Here is a 19,117-nt window from a genome sequence, read left to right as displayed (position 1 = left end):
AATTCTTTACCCTTAATATGTCATCTTTGTCATAATTTTGGCCCTCAGTATTTGTAATACCTCCCACTAAAATGTTGCAACTACTGAGAAAATGCCCTACCAAGTGCACATTCATAAACACACATACACTTGCTTGCATGGTAAACAGCGTGGGAGGGCCAGCAGTGATGTTTTACTACCATCTGCTCCTCTGGTAAATTTAGAGGGTGCCCATGCTTGCAGACACGGTGCGTCACTGGCTAACAGCAAAGCATGCTGTGATCAGACCTGTTTAGGAGATATCAACCTGCCTCTATAGTGAAAAGTGTGCCTCCTTTAAATGGTCTGCACTTATATAGCGCCTTTTTAAACTTAGCTGTATTCAAAGCGATTTACACTGCGTCTCATTCACCCATTCACACACCAATGATGGCAGACCTGCCATGCAAGGTTGCAGAGCTGTCATGCCATGCTAGCCTACCATAGGGAGAAACTTGGGGTTCAGTGTCTTGCCCAAGGACACTTCGGCATGTGGAGTCATGTTGGGCAGGAATGAAACCGCCAACCCTGCGATTAGTGGACAACCCCCTCTACCACCTGAGCCACAGCCGCCCCAATATAGTAGTAGTTAAAATATGTTCATCCACAACATTTTACTTACTTAAAGATGCCGTGAAATCAAAATTAGATTTTTGTTGCTTTAAGTTTATTAGCGGGGGCGGGTTCCTGGGCAAATTCTTGAACTGTTCCACATGTTTCCACCACAGAAAAGGCCATTCCGGGTCCAAAAACCTGGTTCCACACCGGCCCCAAAAGCTTGCGTAGGAACCGATTATGTCAGGGGGCGGAGGGCGGTATAATGCTTCGTCGCCAAATTTTACCCAAACAACAACAACTGTCATCTGCAGCAAAGAGTAGGCCTACTTCTTCACTTTATGAAAACTATTTTCTTTTTTTTAAAAAAGTCAGATATCAAAACAAGCACTTGCGATATGGTCTTTATGGAGATCCGAGATAAAGAGATCGGAAAGGGAAAAAAATGTCTACGAGAAGATACAGCATAAACACATTGAAAAACACTTAAGGGAGTTCAAGGAAAGTAGGACCTTGACAAAAGCGACAGTGGATGGAGCAACAATGTTTTAGACTCTATCTGCTATCTAACCTGGACAGTGAATTCATCCTGTCATGCTTGATATAAATACTGAATCGGTTCCGCTGCTGATCTAGTAAGTTATTATATTTGTCAACTTTGTTACCTTTCCTTACACTGTTGTCCTCTTATTTTGTGCATTGTTTTGTTCAGTAAGGACATTTTGACCAGCTACTCAGCAAGTTCGGAAGATCGATTCTATCTGTTAAGTAAACAGGTGGGATTTTTAATCAAGACGTAAACATAATATTATATGCAATGGCAAAACTCTGACTAAAACCATCTGCTACAGCAATGTTAATAATGATTCCACTGTTATAGTTTACAGAATTTAGCAAGTTAAACCATAGTTCACACAGGGCTTCAGACTGCGACTAAAATGGTCGCAAATGTGACCAAAAATAAATGATTGCGACAATAATTGAAAATCTAGTCGCCACTGGCGACCGTCAGGTTTTGTGCGTTCATATGCGGCTTCGTCAGATATTATCTTGTGTTATTGAATACATCTTTAGAGTGTGCACCACCCGTCTTGCGCCACTTTTCACCTGTTCTGTTGTGACAAGCTCAACAAACCCAGCTTGATAGATTTGTGAACAAATGACTCTTTTGAACTGGGTCTTTTTCATGAATCACCCGAAAAGGACTGAGGGTTTGAACTCTTGAGCACAGGTTAACAGTTTGAATCAGTCACTTTCTCAGCGAATCAGCCGTAGTGTCAGTGAGTTCACAACTAGCAGCGCAGACATTTCAATATAAGAGTATGTTTTTCGGAGTTCTTTATAATTAAGAGTCCCGCGTTATGTACCACTTTTTTTTTTCCTGGTTATTATTGATTGAGATTGGAGTAGCACAATAAACTGCATCTGGGATTTCATTCAATTTGCACTCTTGTAGTCTGTACTTTGTGTCTGGTCCATCGGTAGCAGTAAAGCAGTAAGGTCTAAGGAAAAATTTTAAATAATTTATATATATATATTTATATATGAGATCAAGCTTTTGACACTTAGGACAATTGAGGGACTTGTACGCAACTATTACACAAGGTGCAAACATTCATTGATGCTCAAGAAGTCAACACACTACTATATGCATAGTATGGCTCCTAAGTAATTTTTTTAGTCTAGAGCCCTGTCATACAAAATAATGTAATTACAATACTTTAACGTAGATGTCGTCTCTGACAATCTTGTTGAGCAATGTAATAATGTTGGATTGCATTACTCTGTATTTCTAAATAAGTCCCCAAAAACAAGAGTAAAATCTGTACACAAACACTGTTGTGATGCACCATGTTTCTTTATGGGCAGGTTAAGTAGTTGTGTGAAACATTACGTCAGTGGTTCTGAAGTCAGTGAAAAAGCATGTCCGGTTTACGAAAGGCTCCAAACTACCCCGGCCTTGAACCAGCAGAGCACAGGCTCGGCATGCAAACCATCCCCCTTTAGGTGGAAAAGGGGCTTATATGTGTTTGTTTTGAGGCCATTTTCGTGCAAGCATGTGCTAAGTCTAGGTGCAAAGGAATTTTGCAATATTGCACACGCAAAGCGCAAATGTGCTGGGTCAAGTGCAATTTAATTCTAAAGTTCTTCTCTGGTTATTGCACCATCTGCATCTGATTATATAGTCCATTCCCTGTCAAGCAAAAGCGATATTTACAAAGACAGCCTATTCATAAGCAGTTGGTAGTGTAAATGGACTGAATGCAGTTAATTAGAAGAATAGAAGTATAGACTGATGTTCTTTTGTGTATTAACTACATCCTTGTTAAATATAAGGCCTATTTCTATGATAGTGACACGCTCCATTTCTGTGCATTGAAATCGTGATTCTCGTCAAGATTTGGATTTACGCTTCATTAAATTATAGAGAATGTAATTATTATTAATCATATTAATCAAGTGACACACAAATCATGGCTAGTGTTAACAGTTAATGTATCGGATTGCACTTCACTTCAGCCGGTCAGTTTTTATTTTGAAAAATTACATACATTTATTGAAACAGGAAAAGTTTATTACAGTTGTAAATATAAGCATAATAATAATCATTTAAAAATAAACCATGACATACGTATCTATAGTTTAACACAAATTTTGTACATTTTTGAATGGCTACAGCTGTGATTGTCATTGAAATAATTTGATGTTCCCCTATATTTAAATAAGACCTATTTTTCAGGAAATAGCGCTTTGCGCCTCTTCATTAACATACAATAAACCCACAGTTTGCGTGCATACACTTGCACTTTGTGCTGGCACAAAAATGTTACTTAGAATCAGCACTCTTTCGAAAATTGGATAAGTAGCAGCACACAGTTGTAGCGCGTAGCTAAAATGCGCTTTGCACGCTCACTAAAATAGAGCCCGTGTGTATGCCACAGGTGTATGCCCTTGTACATTGTTGTTAATGTTGTTCTACCCAGCCCCCTCAATCAACCAAGGGAGTCTCTATGGCAACTGTCCATCATTAACAATACAGTATGATATGGTCTGATTTCGACCTCACCATATCCATACAAAGCATATTGCTTGACCAAATTCTAAAGAAGACTTTGAAGCCAGTATTGATCATTTGTATTTTAGTTCATTATTTGTCTGATGAAGAGCATGCAGCTCGAAATATCACATCTTGGTCTGTTGGTGAGCTTATTAAATTGATTTGGGTGCAAGAATGTGCCAACTTTTGTATTTGTAGTTTAGAATATGTCCATACTAATGAGTTTTTGGTTGAAACAGCGATTCCTGATTTCTACCATCATTGTCTTTTTTTTATTTAATTAGGGTTTCGTTGACCAGTTTACTCTGACCTGATTGGTTTAAAAACATGACAGACAGCTTCTTCTTCATAAGGCTCATCGCTGTTCCTCTGGGTATCTCTCCTGTCTTCCATCAGGTCAGAGTAAACGGTCAACGAAAACCTAATTTGATTGGTTACTAGAAGCAGGTAGCCCCGCCTTCCCCCTCACGCTTGCAAAACTCTTTTCATGCCAAAAGTGTGAGCACAACAAAGGGAAGACAGAACAGGGTATATCGGATTATTTCTGGAAAATATTTCTGCCTCAAACACAAGTCATTTTCACATTTGCAATAGTTTATTTTACACATAAAATGCTGATTGCAGGTTTGCAATGTTTTTGGCCATGTTTAGGCATAAAAACAGTGGCAAAATGTAAGACCGAAAAAAAAGGAAGTTAGAAGAATACACACCAAATTTATTAAATTACTTATGCAAAGCTCACATTTTTCTATCATGCTTGTACTTCATTTATGCTTTTACAAGTCTTACTCTGTGCATGCAAATCATTTAGGCACTATTTTACCTTCATAAAAAGAGATCTCTGATTGAAGGGGATATGTCATGTGATTGAAGGGGATATGTCATGTGATTGAAGGGCTTGATGATGACATCCATAAATGAAGGTCATTTCAGAGGTGGAGCTAGTTCTTACATTTTGATGAAAGGCTACGAAGACACAATTTTTTCTTCAACCGTTTTTCTTTGAAATAATGTGCACAAATGAATCATTCAAAATTAGACCTGGAACATGTATTAAGGTTGTACATTTTGGGTAGTTTGATTTCATTTTGACATTTCATGTTTTCATCAAGATTTTCTGTTTTTGATTAAATTATTGATGTAAATATTTTTTTTGAATGTGCCAAAAGGGAGTCTTTCAGAAGCCACAATTTAGATTTAGCTAAGTATTAAGTGCAGTAGCAGTTCTAGCTTGTTTGGCGTCCTGGGTGAAACCCACTTCAACGCCCCCCAAAGTTGTTGACTTGTGTGTGGTGGTGATTCTAAATGAGAATGACTCATGCCGTCCCGTCCCCCACAAGATGCCGCCCTGGGCGACTGCCCATGTTGCCAATGCCTAAATCCGCCACTGATTAAGTGAGTTAGGCATTAAAGATGAATTACAACAGATTCACAGTACATTATTTTGGAGACAAGGTTTGTACAGAAGCCAAAACAACTACGGCATCAAAATATGAAACCAAAGACCATACTGAGGGGAAACCATTTGTGACATCGACAATTGTTAATCCAACCCCAAGCAAAAATGTACATACAAACCATAAGGAATACTGTTGCCCATGCCCAGACTGACTGGTAGGTGAATGCTTGACCAGGGGGAAAAGGAGAGAGATATGCCATGGAAAGGAATGTACAGTGTGGGCCAGGGAGAAGAATGCACATAGTGAAATGTCTGCATATTCAAAGCTGCCCACAGCACACATTCGCCCAGCTTATAGCTAAATGTCTCTATCCTATCCTCTCCTTGTCTATCACCTTCTGCCTCCCTCTTCTCATTGTATTTTTCCCTTTCCCGCACCTCTGTGGAAGGACGAAGACCAGGAGGACTTTGAAGAACCAGAACCAGGGAGGCCAGTTCTTTTCCTTCAGTTGAATCCCAAGAGTTGAATCTGGACCTGGTATGAGGCAAGTGTTCTGGATGGTGAGCAACTTGTTTGTGGACTATGAATGGTCTGTTTGTTTGGCTTGGGAATTGCTTTATCCATACGATTGGGATTTTTCTCCTAGTAACAGCAGTTTTCTGCCTCTTAGTTCTTATGTGATGGGCATATTAAATAGTTCTGTCTTTCAGGAACAGCTGGAGTCAATATAATTACTCAATTATGATTATAAAAAGGCTACTTTAGATGTTTGTTTGATTAACTATTTCCTATTTCCCAGTATTTAGATTTGTCCCAATAACAGTATAAACTACAGATGTTAGTGCTGCTATGAGGAAAATTTGATCTTTGTTCAATTTAAATGTTGTGTATGGCATTTATCAATATCTTTGCCTGCTTTAAAAGGATAGTTCACCCAAAAATGAAAATTCTGTCATTATTTACTCACCATTATGACGTTCCAAACCCTTTTGACTTTCTTTCTTTCTTCTGTGGAATACAAAATGCTGCTCTCTCTTATATACAATGAAAGTGGATGGGGACCAGGGGAAGTCAAGCTCTGAAAAGGAAAAAAAAAATCACAATAAATGTAGTCCATTCAACTCTTGCACTATATTTCGTCTTCTAAACAATACAACAGCTTTCAACGAGGAATACACAGAAGATTAAGTAAAAAAAGATTTTGCTTCAGTTGTTACCATTCACTTTCATTGTGGGGGGAAAAGAGTAGCTTTGACCTTCTGCTATAAATAACTTGTTTTGGGCTCCACAGAAGAAAGTAAATTGAACAATGAGTAAATTATGACAGATTTTTCACTTTTGGGTGAACTATTCCTTTAAGAATTTCTGATTCACATATTAAGACCTGAAAGTATGCATATATATAATCCATAGTTGGATTAACAGACCTGTTTCGTCACTTTTGGCAGTGAAAGTTTTTCGCTCAATAAATACGTCAAACTCACGATCTATCAGGGGAATATTTTAATATAAAAATCTTTGAGATTTCAAGACCAATCCATTTATCACCCACCATCTGCACTCTCCTTCTGCTCAAAAGTCTTGAAGAGATGCTTGTGTGTGTGTGTGTGTGTGTGTGTGTGTGTGTGTGTGTGTGTGTGTGGCGGGTGGGTGGGTGTGTGTGTGTGTGTGTGTGTGTGTGTGTGTGTGGTTTACGAGAAAAAAAATAGGTTACAAACTGTAGTTACAAGCGTATTATGCTGTAAACGTGATTAATGAGGACATTTCTAGTGCCCCCAAAATTCAAATCATTTAAAATACATCCTAAACGATGTTCTTTTGAAAATGTAAAAATGCAGAAGGTTTTTTGTGAGGGTTTTGTTTATGGTTAGGGGATAGAATCTATAGTTCTTACAGTATAAAAATAATTATGTCTATGGAGAGTCCTCATAATGATAGCTGCACCAACGTGTGTGTGTGTGTGTGTGTGTGTGTGTGTGTGTGTGTGTGTGTGTGTGTGTGTGTGTGTGTGTGTGTGTGTGTGTGTGTGTGTGTGTGAACTTCAACACATCAAAAGGAGCATGCTGAATAAAGCCCATAAATAAAATCAACAGAGGCAACTGGGTGATGCTGTCTGACCAGGGATGATGTGTCATATCAGTGAACAGTGCTGCCTGTACTGTACGAGTGCCACAGACGCAAGGACTGACGTCAAACACTCATAATGAGCAATTCTCCTCTCCCACACACTGCAGCCCTGTACGGCGTGTACGAGTGTGTGAGTGTTAAAGTGTGCATCTGTGTGGGTTAGGAGAGCTGATGTTGCCTCTTGATGCTGATGTCATTTTGTTGTTATTGCTTTTAGACAAATCAGAGGGAAAGCTGAGTTGATGTGCTGTAAGAGAGCGCCACCTTGTTTGTGAGGGAAGAACAGCAGCGGCTAGTACACCTGTAGTGAGGTAGAGGGGAATATCAAACAGCTGGTTGCGGTCCAGAACTCTCTGCCAGCAGTTCAAGGTGGGGCTTATTAGGATGCCTGAAAGCAAGTAAACACATAGTAATTTAAGAAGAGCACAAAAACATAAACACACGTCATTTAGAAACAGTGTTGTAGTTCTCGAGACCGGACTCGGAACTATCGCCAAGTCCAGTCAAGTCCTTGAGTCAACAAACATTTTTAAAGTAAAAGTTTCGACTTATCTGACGAAATTGTTTTTGACTGACTATATCAGTGATTATAACGTCCAGTATTTCTGTCGGCGGCGTAGAATCGGCACAAGTAATGCCCGGTTCACGAATTATTCTGTTGAATCATTTTGTTTATTTTATTATTATTTTTCTTTCCAGAAAATTGGCTAAATGGGTAAAACGGTCTTAATCGATTCGCTATTCAGTCCAATTTTGGACTGCTGCCTCACTGAACAATTTGCAGCAGTTTCTCACTGAGTAAACAGAGAACAAACCAGTCGTTGGATTAAGCGGATATTTACCTACAATAATTTGAAGCAAAATATTAAATTTTTTTGAGAGGTAACTTTGAGAAACTTCCATTGGTGCTGTGTCGTCAGGGTTGCCACTTTTTAAGTTTTAAAATAAGGGACACTTAAATGTACATTAAACACGTTCAATGTATTTATTATATGCAATTATTTGTAACATGACATTTTTGATAAGTGGCAGATGAAATTCTTGCACTGTTTTCCAATTGTCAATAAAATAGCTAACTTTTAAAATTCTATATCATATATTTTTTGTAAAACATATATTATATTCTCGTCCTTTTTGCAAACACTCCAGTATAACACTACTTGGTCTGCAGTTTACACTAACACGGTTCAGAAAACATTGTCTAGCTTAATTTATTTGGAATATGTTCCTCTAAAACCAGGCAATTCTGGAGAAAAATCCATGCGGACTTGACAAATGTTACAAAATAAATCAATTTTACGTGTAGGATTCATTTATCACTGAGTAGCTACATTGAACTGTAAGCACGTGGTGGGCTGGGACATGAAAAGTACAACCTAGCATAAGTTAATTTGTGAGACGCTTAAAACATCTCACTAAAAAGACAGATCTGGATTTTATGTCCTAACTATCTCTCTATTAAGACAGTTTTTATGACATAAAAGCTCATTATTATGAGAAAAGAAGTCATTTTTATGACATAGCATCTCATTATTAAGAGAAATTTTATTTTTTTTACAACATAATAGCTCATTATTACAAGAAAAGAAGTCATTTTCACGACATATCTCGTTATTAAGAGAATTTATTTTGTTTTTAAAACATAATAGTTCATTATTACGAGAAAAGATGGCGGTTTAACAACATAATATCTCATTATTACGAGAAAATAATTAATTTTTATGACATTTCTCGTTATTATGTGAAAAGATGTCACTTTTACAACATCATTTCTCGTTATTACGATAATTGTTTTTGTTTTTATGTCATAATAGCTAATTATTACGATAATTATTATCTCATTAGAGATATAACACTAAAGTTGAGAAAGACAGATATTTGAAGTTCTTGGTCTTGACTCGAACTGGACCTACTCTGGTCTCAGCCCGGACTCGGATGAGCTGGACTCGACTACAACACTGTTTAGAAACTTGAAAAGATATACACTGTAGTAGCATTAATTAAATAGTATTACAATTAATTTAGCATCTGTAAACCAACTTTACCTTTATTTCTAATATTTGTGGCACACAATGTGGTGATTCTCACAAAAACATGTCCAGGACATATTTCACCCAAAAATCTAAAGAAAATATGAAACATTTTACAATAAATTAGGCTTAAGTGTGAATTCATTAACATTAGTTATTGCTTTAGGCATCATAAACTATCAATGAACAATACATTTTTTTACAATATTCTAAATACACTATTTTAATTGTTAGTTCATAAGTATACAACTTTCAATGTTGTCTGCAAGATTTGTCCAATGGCTATGTTCGAATTGGGACTAGTATACTGCCATAACTATTCTTGCTGATTTATACAGTATGAATTGTATACTGTGTGGGATGGTATGCAAATTTTCAGTAGCACTTTATAATAAGTTTCCATTTGTTAACATTAGTAAATGCATTAGGTATCGTGAACTAAAAATTAACAATTATTTATTTTTCACTATTTATTAATTGTTGTGTAAATTTGTTCATTTTAGTTAATAAAAATATAATTATTCCTTGTTAGTTCCTGTTAGTTCATAATGCATTAATTAATGTTCACAAATACAACTTCTGATTTTAAAACTGTGTTAGTATATGATGAAATGAAGTGCTGTAAATGTGATGTTCGTGTTAACTAATGTAGTTAACTAATGTTAACAAATACAACCTTATTGTAAACTGTCACTGAAAAAAATATATTTTGAAACCATTTGAAAACATATTTTGAAAAACATATTTTTCCTAGACATTCTTTTTTTTAATAATGTTGCACCCTTTATCGCAAAGCATATGGAAATATAAATAAAATAATACATATTACTGTAACACTTTACAATAAGTGTTTTGTACAATCTATATGTTAACATTAGTAAATGCATATGTATCATGAACTAACAATTAGCAATATTATTCTTCAGTATTTATTCATCTTTGTTCATTTCTAAAGATACAATTGTTAATTGTTCGTCCATGTTAATGCATTAACTAATTACTAATTACTAATGAACTAATGTTAGCATGTAGAACCTTTAATTTTAAAAACCTATTAGTGTCTGTTGAAATGTACTTTGGCCAAGAATAACTGCTGAATAAGTGCTGTTCATTGTCCATGATAACTAATGTAGTTAACTAATATTAATTAATACAACCATATTGAAAAGTGTTTCCAAGATTACAGCATTTGTGTCTTGTTATTTAAATTAGCATGAAGACAGTACAACATTTACTCCCAGTCCCATTTATTGTCTAAATGCTTTACGGTTTTAATAATGTATGACTATTTTCTTCACATTACAAAAAATGAGAATAAGATTTTCTTGCATAACAGTAGTGAGAAATAGAGGAAATGTGTAAAAAATAATGTCAATTCGATATGTCTGAATGGTTCTGCAATAAGCATTTTATTGTGTTTGTAGTGTCTTTTGTGTTGCTGATACATGTGGTGTTTTTGGGACAGAGGTCTACGGTCCAGAGCTAAACTGAGACCATGAAGGGCTTGGAGCTGCTGCTGTTTCCTCTGCTGCTTTTTCTGAAAGGTAAGAAACTCTACAGGTGGTATGTTTAGAATACATTTAGGCTATTTAGCTTCAATGTTAAAGTTTGTATACATTATATTTTGTATATGTTTATGTTGTGTGAGTAGCTTGTAGCATAGGAGGCTAGAATTTAAAAGTAACTTCCCAAACACTGATCATTTTCATCATAAGAGCAACCTTACCTGCAGGGCAAATAAAACAAATTCTGATTCGGTCTATCTATTAAAGTGTGCAGCGTGTGTTTGACCTAGAAGTTCTTTAATGGTACAGCGATAGTATCAGTTGGCAAAATAGTGCTACTTTGACATATGCCATGGTAGTGAATGATTATCATATTCACCATAGTATTTACCGTACTTGCGGTAGTAACCAGAAGCACTTCAAAGAATACCAAGCTATTGCCATGGTACATGATCAAAACACCATGGTATTACAATCATGCAAGTCCGAAAACACACCATGGTACTTTTTAGTACTTTTTTTGTTAGTATGGTCAGGATCTTTTGAATAACTAAATTGCCAGCATATATTTTCTCTCTCTAAACAGATGGAAGTGCTCAGTGGAATGTGTGGATGCCCAGAGACATTTCAGCCATGACAAACTCCTGTGTAGTTCTACCTTGTTCATTCACATACCCCTCTGGCGTCAGGCCTTACAGGGGAGTTCACGGGATCTGGTATTTTGGCCAGCCCTACCCCCAACTTTTCCCTCCAGTGGTTTTTAAATCCCGTACAGATATTGTTCATGAAAGTTATAAGGGACGAACCAAGCTATTGGGCGACCTGACGCAGAAAAACTGCACACTTTTGATAAATAATATTGGCGTTGAACATACTGGGAAGTACTTCTTTCGGGCAGACTTGGGTGGAGCAAACATCTACACATACCCTGACTCCACAAAACTGCAGGTTTTAGGTAAGTGGGCCTCCTCCATGGCTCTCAAATCAGATATGGCACCATTAGATGCATTTTTTCAGGTTTGACGTCAATGACGTTTGGTCACAAGACATGTGAGAACCAATGGCATCTGACAGGAATAGTTCACCCAAAAATAAAAATTCTCTCACCATTTACTTATTCTCAGGACACAAAGACATTTTGGAAAATATTTCAGCTCCGTAGGTCCATACAATGCAAGTAAATGGTGACCAAATCTCTTAAGCTCCCAAAAGCACATAAAAGTCATTCTTATGACTCCAGAGGATTAATCAATGTCTTCAGAAGAGATATAATAGGTAAGGGTGAGAAACAGATCAATATTAAAATCCTTCTTCACTATAAATCTCCACTTTCCCCATTTTTCTTCTTTTGTTTTTTGGTGATTTGCATTCTTCTTGCATATCACCACCTTTTGGTTGGGACTGGTCAAAGGTGGACATTTATATTAAAAAAGGACTTAAATATTGATCTGTTTCTCAACCACACCTATCATATCGCTTCTGAAGACATGGATTAAACCACTGGAGTTGTATGGATTACTTTTTTGCTGCCTTTATGTCCTTTTTGTAGCTTCAAATTTCTAGCCACCATTAATTTGCCCTATTCATTATGGACCTACATTGCTGAGATATTCTTCTAAAAATATTAGTTTGTGTTCTGCAGATGAAAGAAAGTCATACACATTTGGGATGGCATGAGGGTGAGTAAATGATGAGAGCATTTTCATTTTGGTGAACTTTTCCTTTAATAAGGGGGCAACTATATAGTTTTTTATTTCATGTTGACTTTAAGATGCCCCTTCCTCCCCTAGATCAGCCCAACATCGATGTTCCAGAGGTGATAATCAGTGACCAGAGCCTGGACTTGACTTGCTATGTCCCAGACAACTGTCCAGACATGAGTCCAGAGATACACTGGATTTACACAGACTACCTTCCCGACCCAATTTTCACCCCTGACAATGTTGAAGAAAGCAACACTGCTGTATTGTCAAGTACTCTCACCTTCACACCCAAACCCATGCACAATGGCCAGCTGCTGGGCTGCCGGGCCCACTACCCAAACACCACCTTTGTCTATGAACGCATCATTTCTCTGGATATCAAGTGTGAGTTTCACCAAATCTGCTAATTGTTTAAAAGGATAATTCACCCAAAAATGAAAATTCTGTATGGTACCCTAAAAAAGAAAAAGAAAATACAATGACAGTGAATGATGACTATGTCTAACATACTGCCTAGTGCCTAACATCTCATTTTGTGTTCCACGGAAGAGAGTAAGTCATATGGGTTTGGGCCAAATGAGGATGAGTAAATTATGACAGAATTGACATTTTTGGATGCACTATCCCTTTAATGTATTATTTTCACTGTATTAAGTGTGCACTGACATTCTTTAATGTGTAGATGGCCCTAGAACTGTGTGGGTGAATGTGTCTCAAGAAGTAATGGAGGGAAGCTCAGTGGTATTGCACTGTGATATAGACAGTAATCCAGTTCCCACGATTACCTGGTTGTATGGAGATAAAGAGCTGATGTCGGAAACGGCCTCAAATGCTTCGCTGCCCCTAGAGAACCTCACCCCAGAACAGGAAGGTGTCTATACCTGCATTGGTGACAATGGCTATGGAAGCATGAACACTTCAATGTATTTGGCAGTAAATTGTGAGTAAATATTGTTTTATTTGTGTATTACAAATTTGATTTGCCAAAATATATACCACAGAGTTTGTACACATCAGGGCTGTTTGGAATGGAATACTAGTTTACTACAGCACAATTTGGCATTAAGGTGTGCAGAGTTTATGTATGTATGTATGTAGATGTTTTTAAGAATGTCAAAGTATGGCTTACACTGACACCTAGTGGTCTGGATGCTGCATCATTCAAACAGTCATTTTCAGTTACCAAATGTGTTGGTTAAGTTATTTTAAAAAAAGTAATTATTAATAACTACTAATTACATTTTCTACAGTGTAATTAGATTACTGTACTAATTACTCTGTCTGAAAATTAATCACATTACTTATTACTAATTACATTCTAAAACCCTTATCAACCTCAACCAGATAGCCCTACATGGAAAAATACATGGATAGACATGAAATTGTTCTTATAATTCTTTCAAATAAATAATATAAAATCAAATAAGTTATTCATGAACGGGCCAAAGAATTTAAGGGGGCTGCATTTAATTAGAAAACATACATTTTATCATGACATTCAATTTAGATTTTAAAATTAACTATTGTTTTATATAGAATTGTTCTATAGTATATACAGTATTTAACACAATTACATCTGAAGTTACTAATTCAGTTGCTGAAAAATTAAGAGTAATCCAATACTTTACTTTTTTCAATAAAATAAAATAATAAAATTATAAAATAAAAATAAAAATAAAATAATAAAATTACTTTTATTATTAAAGTAATAAAAAGTAATTACAGTAATGAATTACTTAGTAATGCATTACACCCAACACTGTTTACCAATGCCAGTGTAGAAATTGACTAGGCACAGTAAACCTGGATTAATTCAATACATGAGTGAACGTGTCCAATAATGGGGCAGTTACTGAGATGAAGCCAGTGTGTTCAGCTGGACATGTGATTCCAACATAGCAGCCCCCATGAGGCGCCCCTGCTACATGTTGAATAAAATAGCTTTTATAAGGTTACTGATATGACTGAACTCTTCATCTCACATGAGTGGTAATGATTTTCTACATATGTTTCAAAATTACTAATAATTTCTTTAGAAGTAAAACTTTGAAAATGAAAAATGACTGAGTGCACCTTTAACCAGTAGTCCAGTATTCCATCCCTTGAACTACTGTATGAACATTATTGGTTTAATTTACCTCCTCTAATGAGAATCTCTAGGCTAATCTGCACTTGATGTGGATGAATTTACACCAGGTTTTCTTCTGTATTTTCTTTCTTTTCTCTCAAACTGGAAGATCCCCCACGAGAACCATGGATCAATGAATCGCTGACAGTATTGGAGGGTTCTTCAGTTGCTCTCCAGTGCATAAGTAAAGGTAACCCAATGCCCACACTGACCTGGCTGAAGAATGGGGAGCTGGTGGGCACCATCACAGCAGAGGAGGGGTCTGTGCTGGAGCTGCATGAGATCACACCACAGACCGACGGAGTTTACCGCTGCCTAGCCGAGAACGAACATGGCCGAGCCAGCAGCTCACTTAACGTTACTGTAGAATGTAAGTCACTGGAGAAGAGTAACCAGCTTTGAGCATGACATTAAACGTTTTGTTCACCCAAAAATGAAAATTCTCTTATAATTGAATCACCCTCATGCCATCGCAGATGTGTATGACTTTCTTTCTTCAGCAGAAAAAATCTAAAAAAGATCTCTGCTCTGTAGGTCCATGCAATGTAAGTAAACAGTGATCCAACATTTGTAGCTCCAAACATCACATAAAGGCATCATAAAAGTAATCCATATGACTTCAGAGTTTAAATCCATATCTTCAGAAGTGCAGTAGGCTAATAGGTGTGGGTGAGAAACAGATGTAAAAATGTAAGAGGAGATTTAGTGTAAAAAATGGACTTATATTGTTTCTGAACATATGGATTTAACCACTGGAGTCTTATGAATTATTTCTATGTTACTTTATATGATTTTTGGAGCTACAAAGGTCTGATCACCATTAACTTGCATTGTATGGACCTAGAGTGCTGAGATGTTCTTCTAAATTGTTTTGTTTGTGTTCTGCTGAAGAAAGTCATACACTATAAAGTTATCAGTGATGGCAAGAGGGTTAGTAAATGATGAGAGAATATTCATTTTTGGGTGAACTATCCCTTTAAAGGGGTCATGACATGCCTTTTTCATTATTTAAATATGTCCCTTGAGGTTCACTTATAATATTTGGAAAGGCACAAAAACAACAGTCATGTATTTTGTGAAACATGATAATTTTCCACCCTCATTCTGACCCTGACGCTTGGTTTTGGTGCTGCTTCTCCTTTAAGACTTGACAGTAAATGTCCTCTGTTACTGTGTGGGGCTATGGAAATGATATGGTAAAGTAGGCATTGGTGGGTTGTTGTGTAGGCGGTCAGATGCAATTGTCTATTACAGTGTGACATCATAATGTGGAGGAAGTTGAAAACGAGTCATTTTGTCAGCTTGGTTTCAACAAATGTTCTTTTTGCAGTGAGAAGTTTTGAGTTCTGAAACAAAGTATGTTTTTATAGTACAATGAACTCTTGGAAATTTGATTCCTCTTGTCATGACCCCTTTAAATCAATGGCGATGTTTTCTCCTGCGGAAGGATTACATTTAGCTTGAGTTAGATGGCCACCCTTAAAGGGATAGTTCACCCAAAAATGATTTAATCACCCTCATGTTGTTTCAAACCTGTATGACTTTCTTTGTTCATGGAATGGAGTTGTAAGGCAGTATGTTAAACTCAGTCACTCTTTTACTTTCATGTTTTCCGTACAATGAAAGTGAATAGTGACTGAGGCTGTCATTCTGCCGAACATCTCGTTTTTTTTCCACTACAGTTTACATGGACAGTAGTGGAATATTTTTTTCTTACCATTTCTGCAGTTGCTCCAGTCCTTCTGGATGACTCTAAGTGCACTATAGTTCGGGAGGGCGTTCAATGTGTATGCATTGCCTCTGGAAACCCTGAGCCTGCGATTGAATTCTACCTGCCTGACCTCAATATTACTATCAACCGGACCAATAAACGCTTCAGCTACTACACGCACACAGATGGGTACACGTCCACGGGTATGATCAAGCTCCGGGACAAGGGTGAAAGGGGAAACAACGGGGATACGGATGTCCATGTGCACTGTAGCATCAGCAACATGTACGGCTCAGAGACATTCCGCTTGGAACTGCAGCAGGAGAGTAAGTTAATTACTTTAAAAAATAGTTAAAGGGCTCACCCAAAAATCACACTTTCATTTTCAATTGTATTTGACACGTGTCAACATTTGTAAAAATGTTGACTGATGTGTCATCAGTAAAAAAGGACTTATAAAACTAGTTTTTAGACCCAATTTTGTATCCTTTTTGTGGAAAGTGCCACCAAATGTATCTATCACACGAATGCACCACAATGTGATCTAAAAAAACAAATTACAATTTCAGAATATATTCAGTTTCAGAATACTGTATTGTTTCAGAAAAGTACATGATGGCTGTGATTGTGGGTACTATTGGAGGTGTAGCAGTCATCGCCTTTATCATCGCAGCTGTGAGATATGTCAGTCACAACAATAAAAAGTAAGTATCTTTCACAGGAGAAAGGTTTTTTTTGGGATGATGGGGTTTTAGGGTTGGGGTTTTGGACTTATTTAAACACCCAAGCCAGGTCATCCATTTTCAGTTTTGTTTTGGTTTTTTGGCATTTGGTTTTCAAGCCATAACCCACTCACAGATTATCCAATCTGATTGCTTGGTAAGAAAGTAAACATGAAGTTAGCCATATTGTGCATGAAAACTGCAGACTAACAAACCTATTGCAGGTTCAATTGTCCCTCCATTGCTTTTTAGCCTCAAAACTGCTGAGCTCTGCAGCCAACATCCTGCTACTTTCTAATTTTGTAACAAAAAATACAATGTCCCATTGGAAAAGAAAACAAAACCATCCCAAAACTTGACTCTGTGCCACAATGACATTTTGTAAAGGGGTGAAAATGATACCCTTTTGTTAAAATGGATGCCCAGGCTTAAAAGAATAGTTCACCCAAAAATGAAAATTCTGTCATCCTGTACTCTCCATCATGTCGTTCAAAAACTAACCCGTTTTGTGACTCTTGCAACATTTGTGCAAACTGATATTGCGTGGCTCCTAAAACGTATCGCGACAGTTAAGTGAAATGTACACTGAGTGGTGCTAAAAGCAAGTCAAATTTTCCCCAAACAGATGAGGCTTTTAAGTTTAATGTAGTGGTGGTGATTTTGATACCTTTCACCAAAAAAGATTTGTTTAGATTCGTTCGTTGATTCGTTCACTGTCCAAATCATCAAGTTACTCCTTTGTGCCTGCAGGTTGTGCCAAATGACTGTCTTTTTTTTTCCAATTTGGAATGCCCAATTCCCTCTACATAGTGGGTCCTCGTGGTGGTGCGTTACTCACCTCAATCCGGGTGGCGGAGGACAAGTCTCAGTTGCCTCCGCTTCTGAGACTGTTAATCTGCGCATCATGTGGCTCATTGTGAATGACACGCGGAGACTCCCAGCATGTGGAGGCTCATGCTACCCTCCACGATCCATGTACAACTTACTACATGCCCCAACCGGGCCAATTTTTCAATCCACACCCTGGATTTGAACTTGCGAATCCAGGGGTGGAAGTCAGCATCAATTCTCGCTGAGCTACCCAGGCCCCCCAATTTGCCATCTTTTAAGTAATTGCATTGAACTGAAATCTGTCATTCTCGACCAGAACATGTCTAATTATCCTTTATTAAAGCATCATAAGCCTTTCCCCAAAATTGACAACAAAGCACTTCTATCATACTGTACATTTTTTATCAAGCTATACAAAAAAAATAAGGACAACAATTTATTATGAAAAAACTATGAGTTTCATTAACGTCCATATGTCATTGTAATGTGTGGTCAACACTCACTTTTATTTAGAATTCACCCAGCCCCTTTTCTTGTTGAATGAGATTGACAATATGAACGAACGACAAGCAGCTCCTCTTCTCGGTCAGCAGATCATCGTTCATGATAACTGATTCATTCATGCCAGTTGCGAATGAGTACATTCAGTTCGTTCCCAACACAAACGAAATGACCGACTAGTTCAGTAAAGGGGTGTATTCGTTTAGTGGATCCAATATGCTCCTCTTCACAGCCCGCTCTCAAATGTTATTGGCTCATGCTAAGTCAGTCTTTAAAAGCACAACAAAGCATGACAAAGCAAGACAAATGGAATTTGCATGTCTACAATGTACGAATACACTTTAAAAATAGAGTTTAAACACCATAAAAGCCTAAATATCTTACATCAGTTATCCATGTAATTTTTATTGCACATTTTTACACATTCATAAATTGGGGATCATGTTTTGTGTATACCTATAAACATGTCTTAAGTGCATTTCACGCCTGTCTCACCTTGTTGAACATGATTGACTCATATGCCGAACTGAACGAACGGCACACCTCTATCTCGTTCTGTCGTTCAGCAGATCTTCATTCACAAGTCATTCGAACGAGTTTACCAGTAAATACAGTTTGTTCACGAATGACGTCTCATCTCGTTCATATTCAAAAATACGACTATTATTAGTTCAGTGAAGGTACGTATTCGTTCAGCAGGTTGAACCAATGAAATGCTCCTTCACAACGTGCACTTGAATGCTATTGGCTCATACTATTATCAGTCTTTACAGGCATGGAAAACAGCGGAGCTTCATTGGCTTCGAAAGGTGTGTGGAGGTGAACAAC

The 19,117-nt window shown here is 37.2% G+C and overlaps 1 protein-coding gene across 4 annotated transcripts in view; it reads left to right on the top strand.

Annotated features, from left to right (window-relative positions):
* Positions 1–19,117, top strand: part of LOC127631378 (myelin-associated glycoprotein-like) — a 32,642-nt gene that overhangs the window by 6,606 nt on the left and 6,919 nt on the right. For all 4 annotated transcript variants that reach the window (XM_052109480.1, XM_052109479.1, XM_052109477.1 and 1 more), the window contains exons 2-10: positions 5,480–5,591; positions 7,376–7,527; positions 10,654–10,732; positions 11,280–11,648; positions 12,484–12,780; positions 13,079–13,336; positions 14,634–14,894; positions 16,253–16,561; positions 16,840–16,939. In XM_052109480.1, the coding sequence (XP_051965440.1) occupies positions 10,684–10,732; positions 11,280–11,648; positions 12,484–12,780; positions 13,079–13,336; positions 14,634–14,894; positions 16,253–16,561; positions 16,840–16,939 (1,643 nt within the window). In that variant the 5' untranslated portion in view covers positions 5,480–5,591; positions 7,376–7,527; positions 10,654–10,683. The remainder of the gene's footprint in view (positions 1–5,479; positions 5,592–7,375; positions 7,528–10,653; positions 10,733–11,279; positions 11,649–12,483; positions 12,781–13,078; positions 13,337–14,633; positions 14,895–16,252; positions 16,562–16,839; positions 16,940–19,117) is intronic.

The sequence above is a fragment of the Xyrauchen texanus genome, chromosome 38 (genome assembly GCF_025860055.1).
Source record: "Xyrauchen texanus isolate HMW12.3.18 chromosome 38, RBS_HiC_50CHRs, whole genome shotgun sequence".
NCBI lineage: Eukaryota > Metazoa > Chordata > Actinopteri > Cypriniformes > Catostomidae > Xyrauchen > Xyrauchen texanus.
Note: the sequence above shows the minus strand (reverse complement) of the source record. Positions and strands in the feature narration are given on the sequence as shown.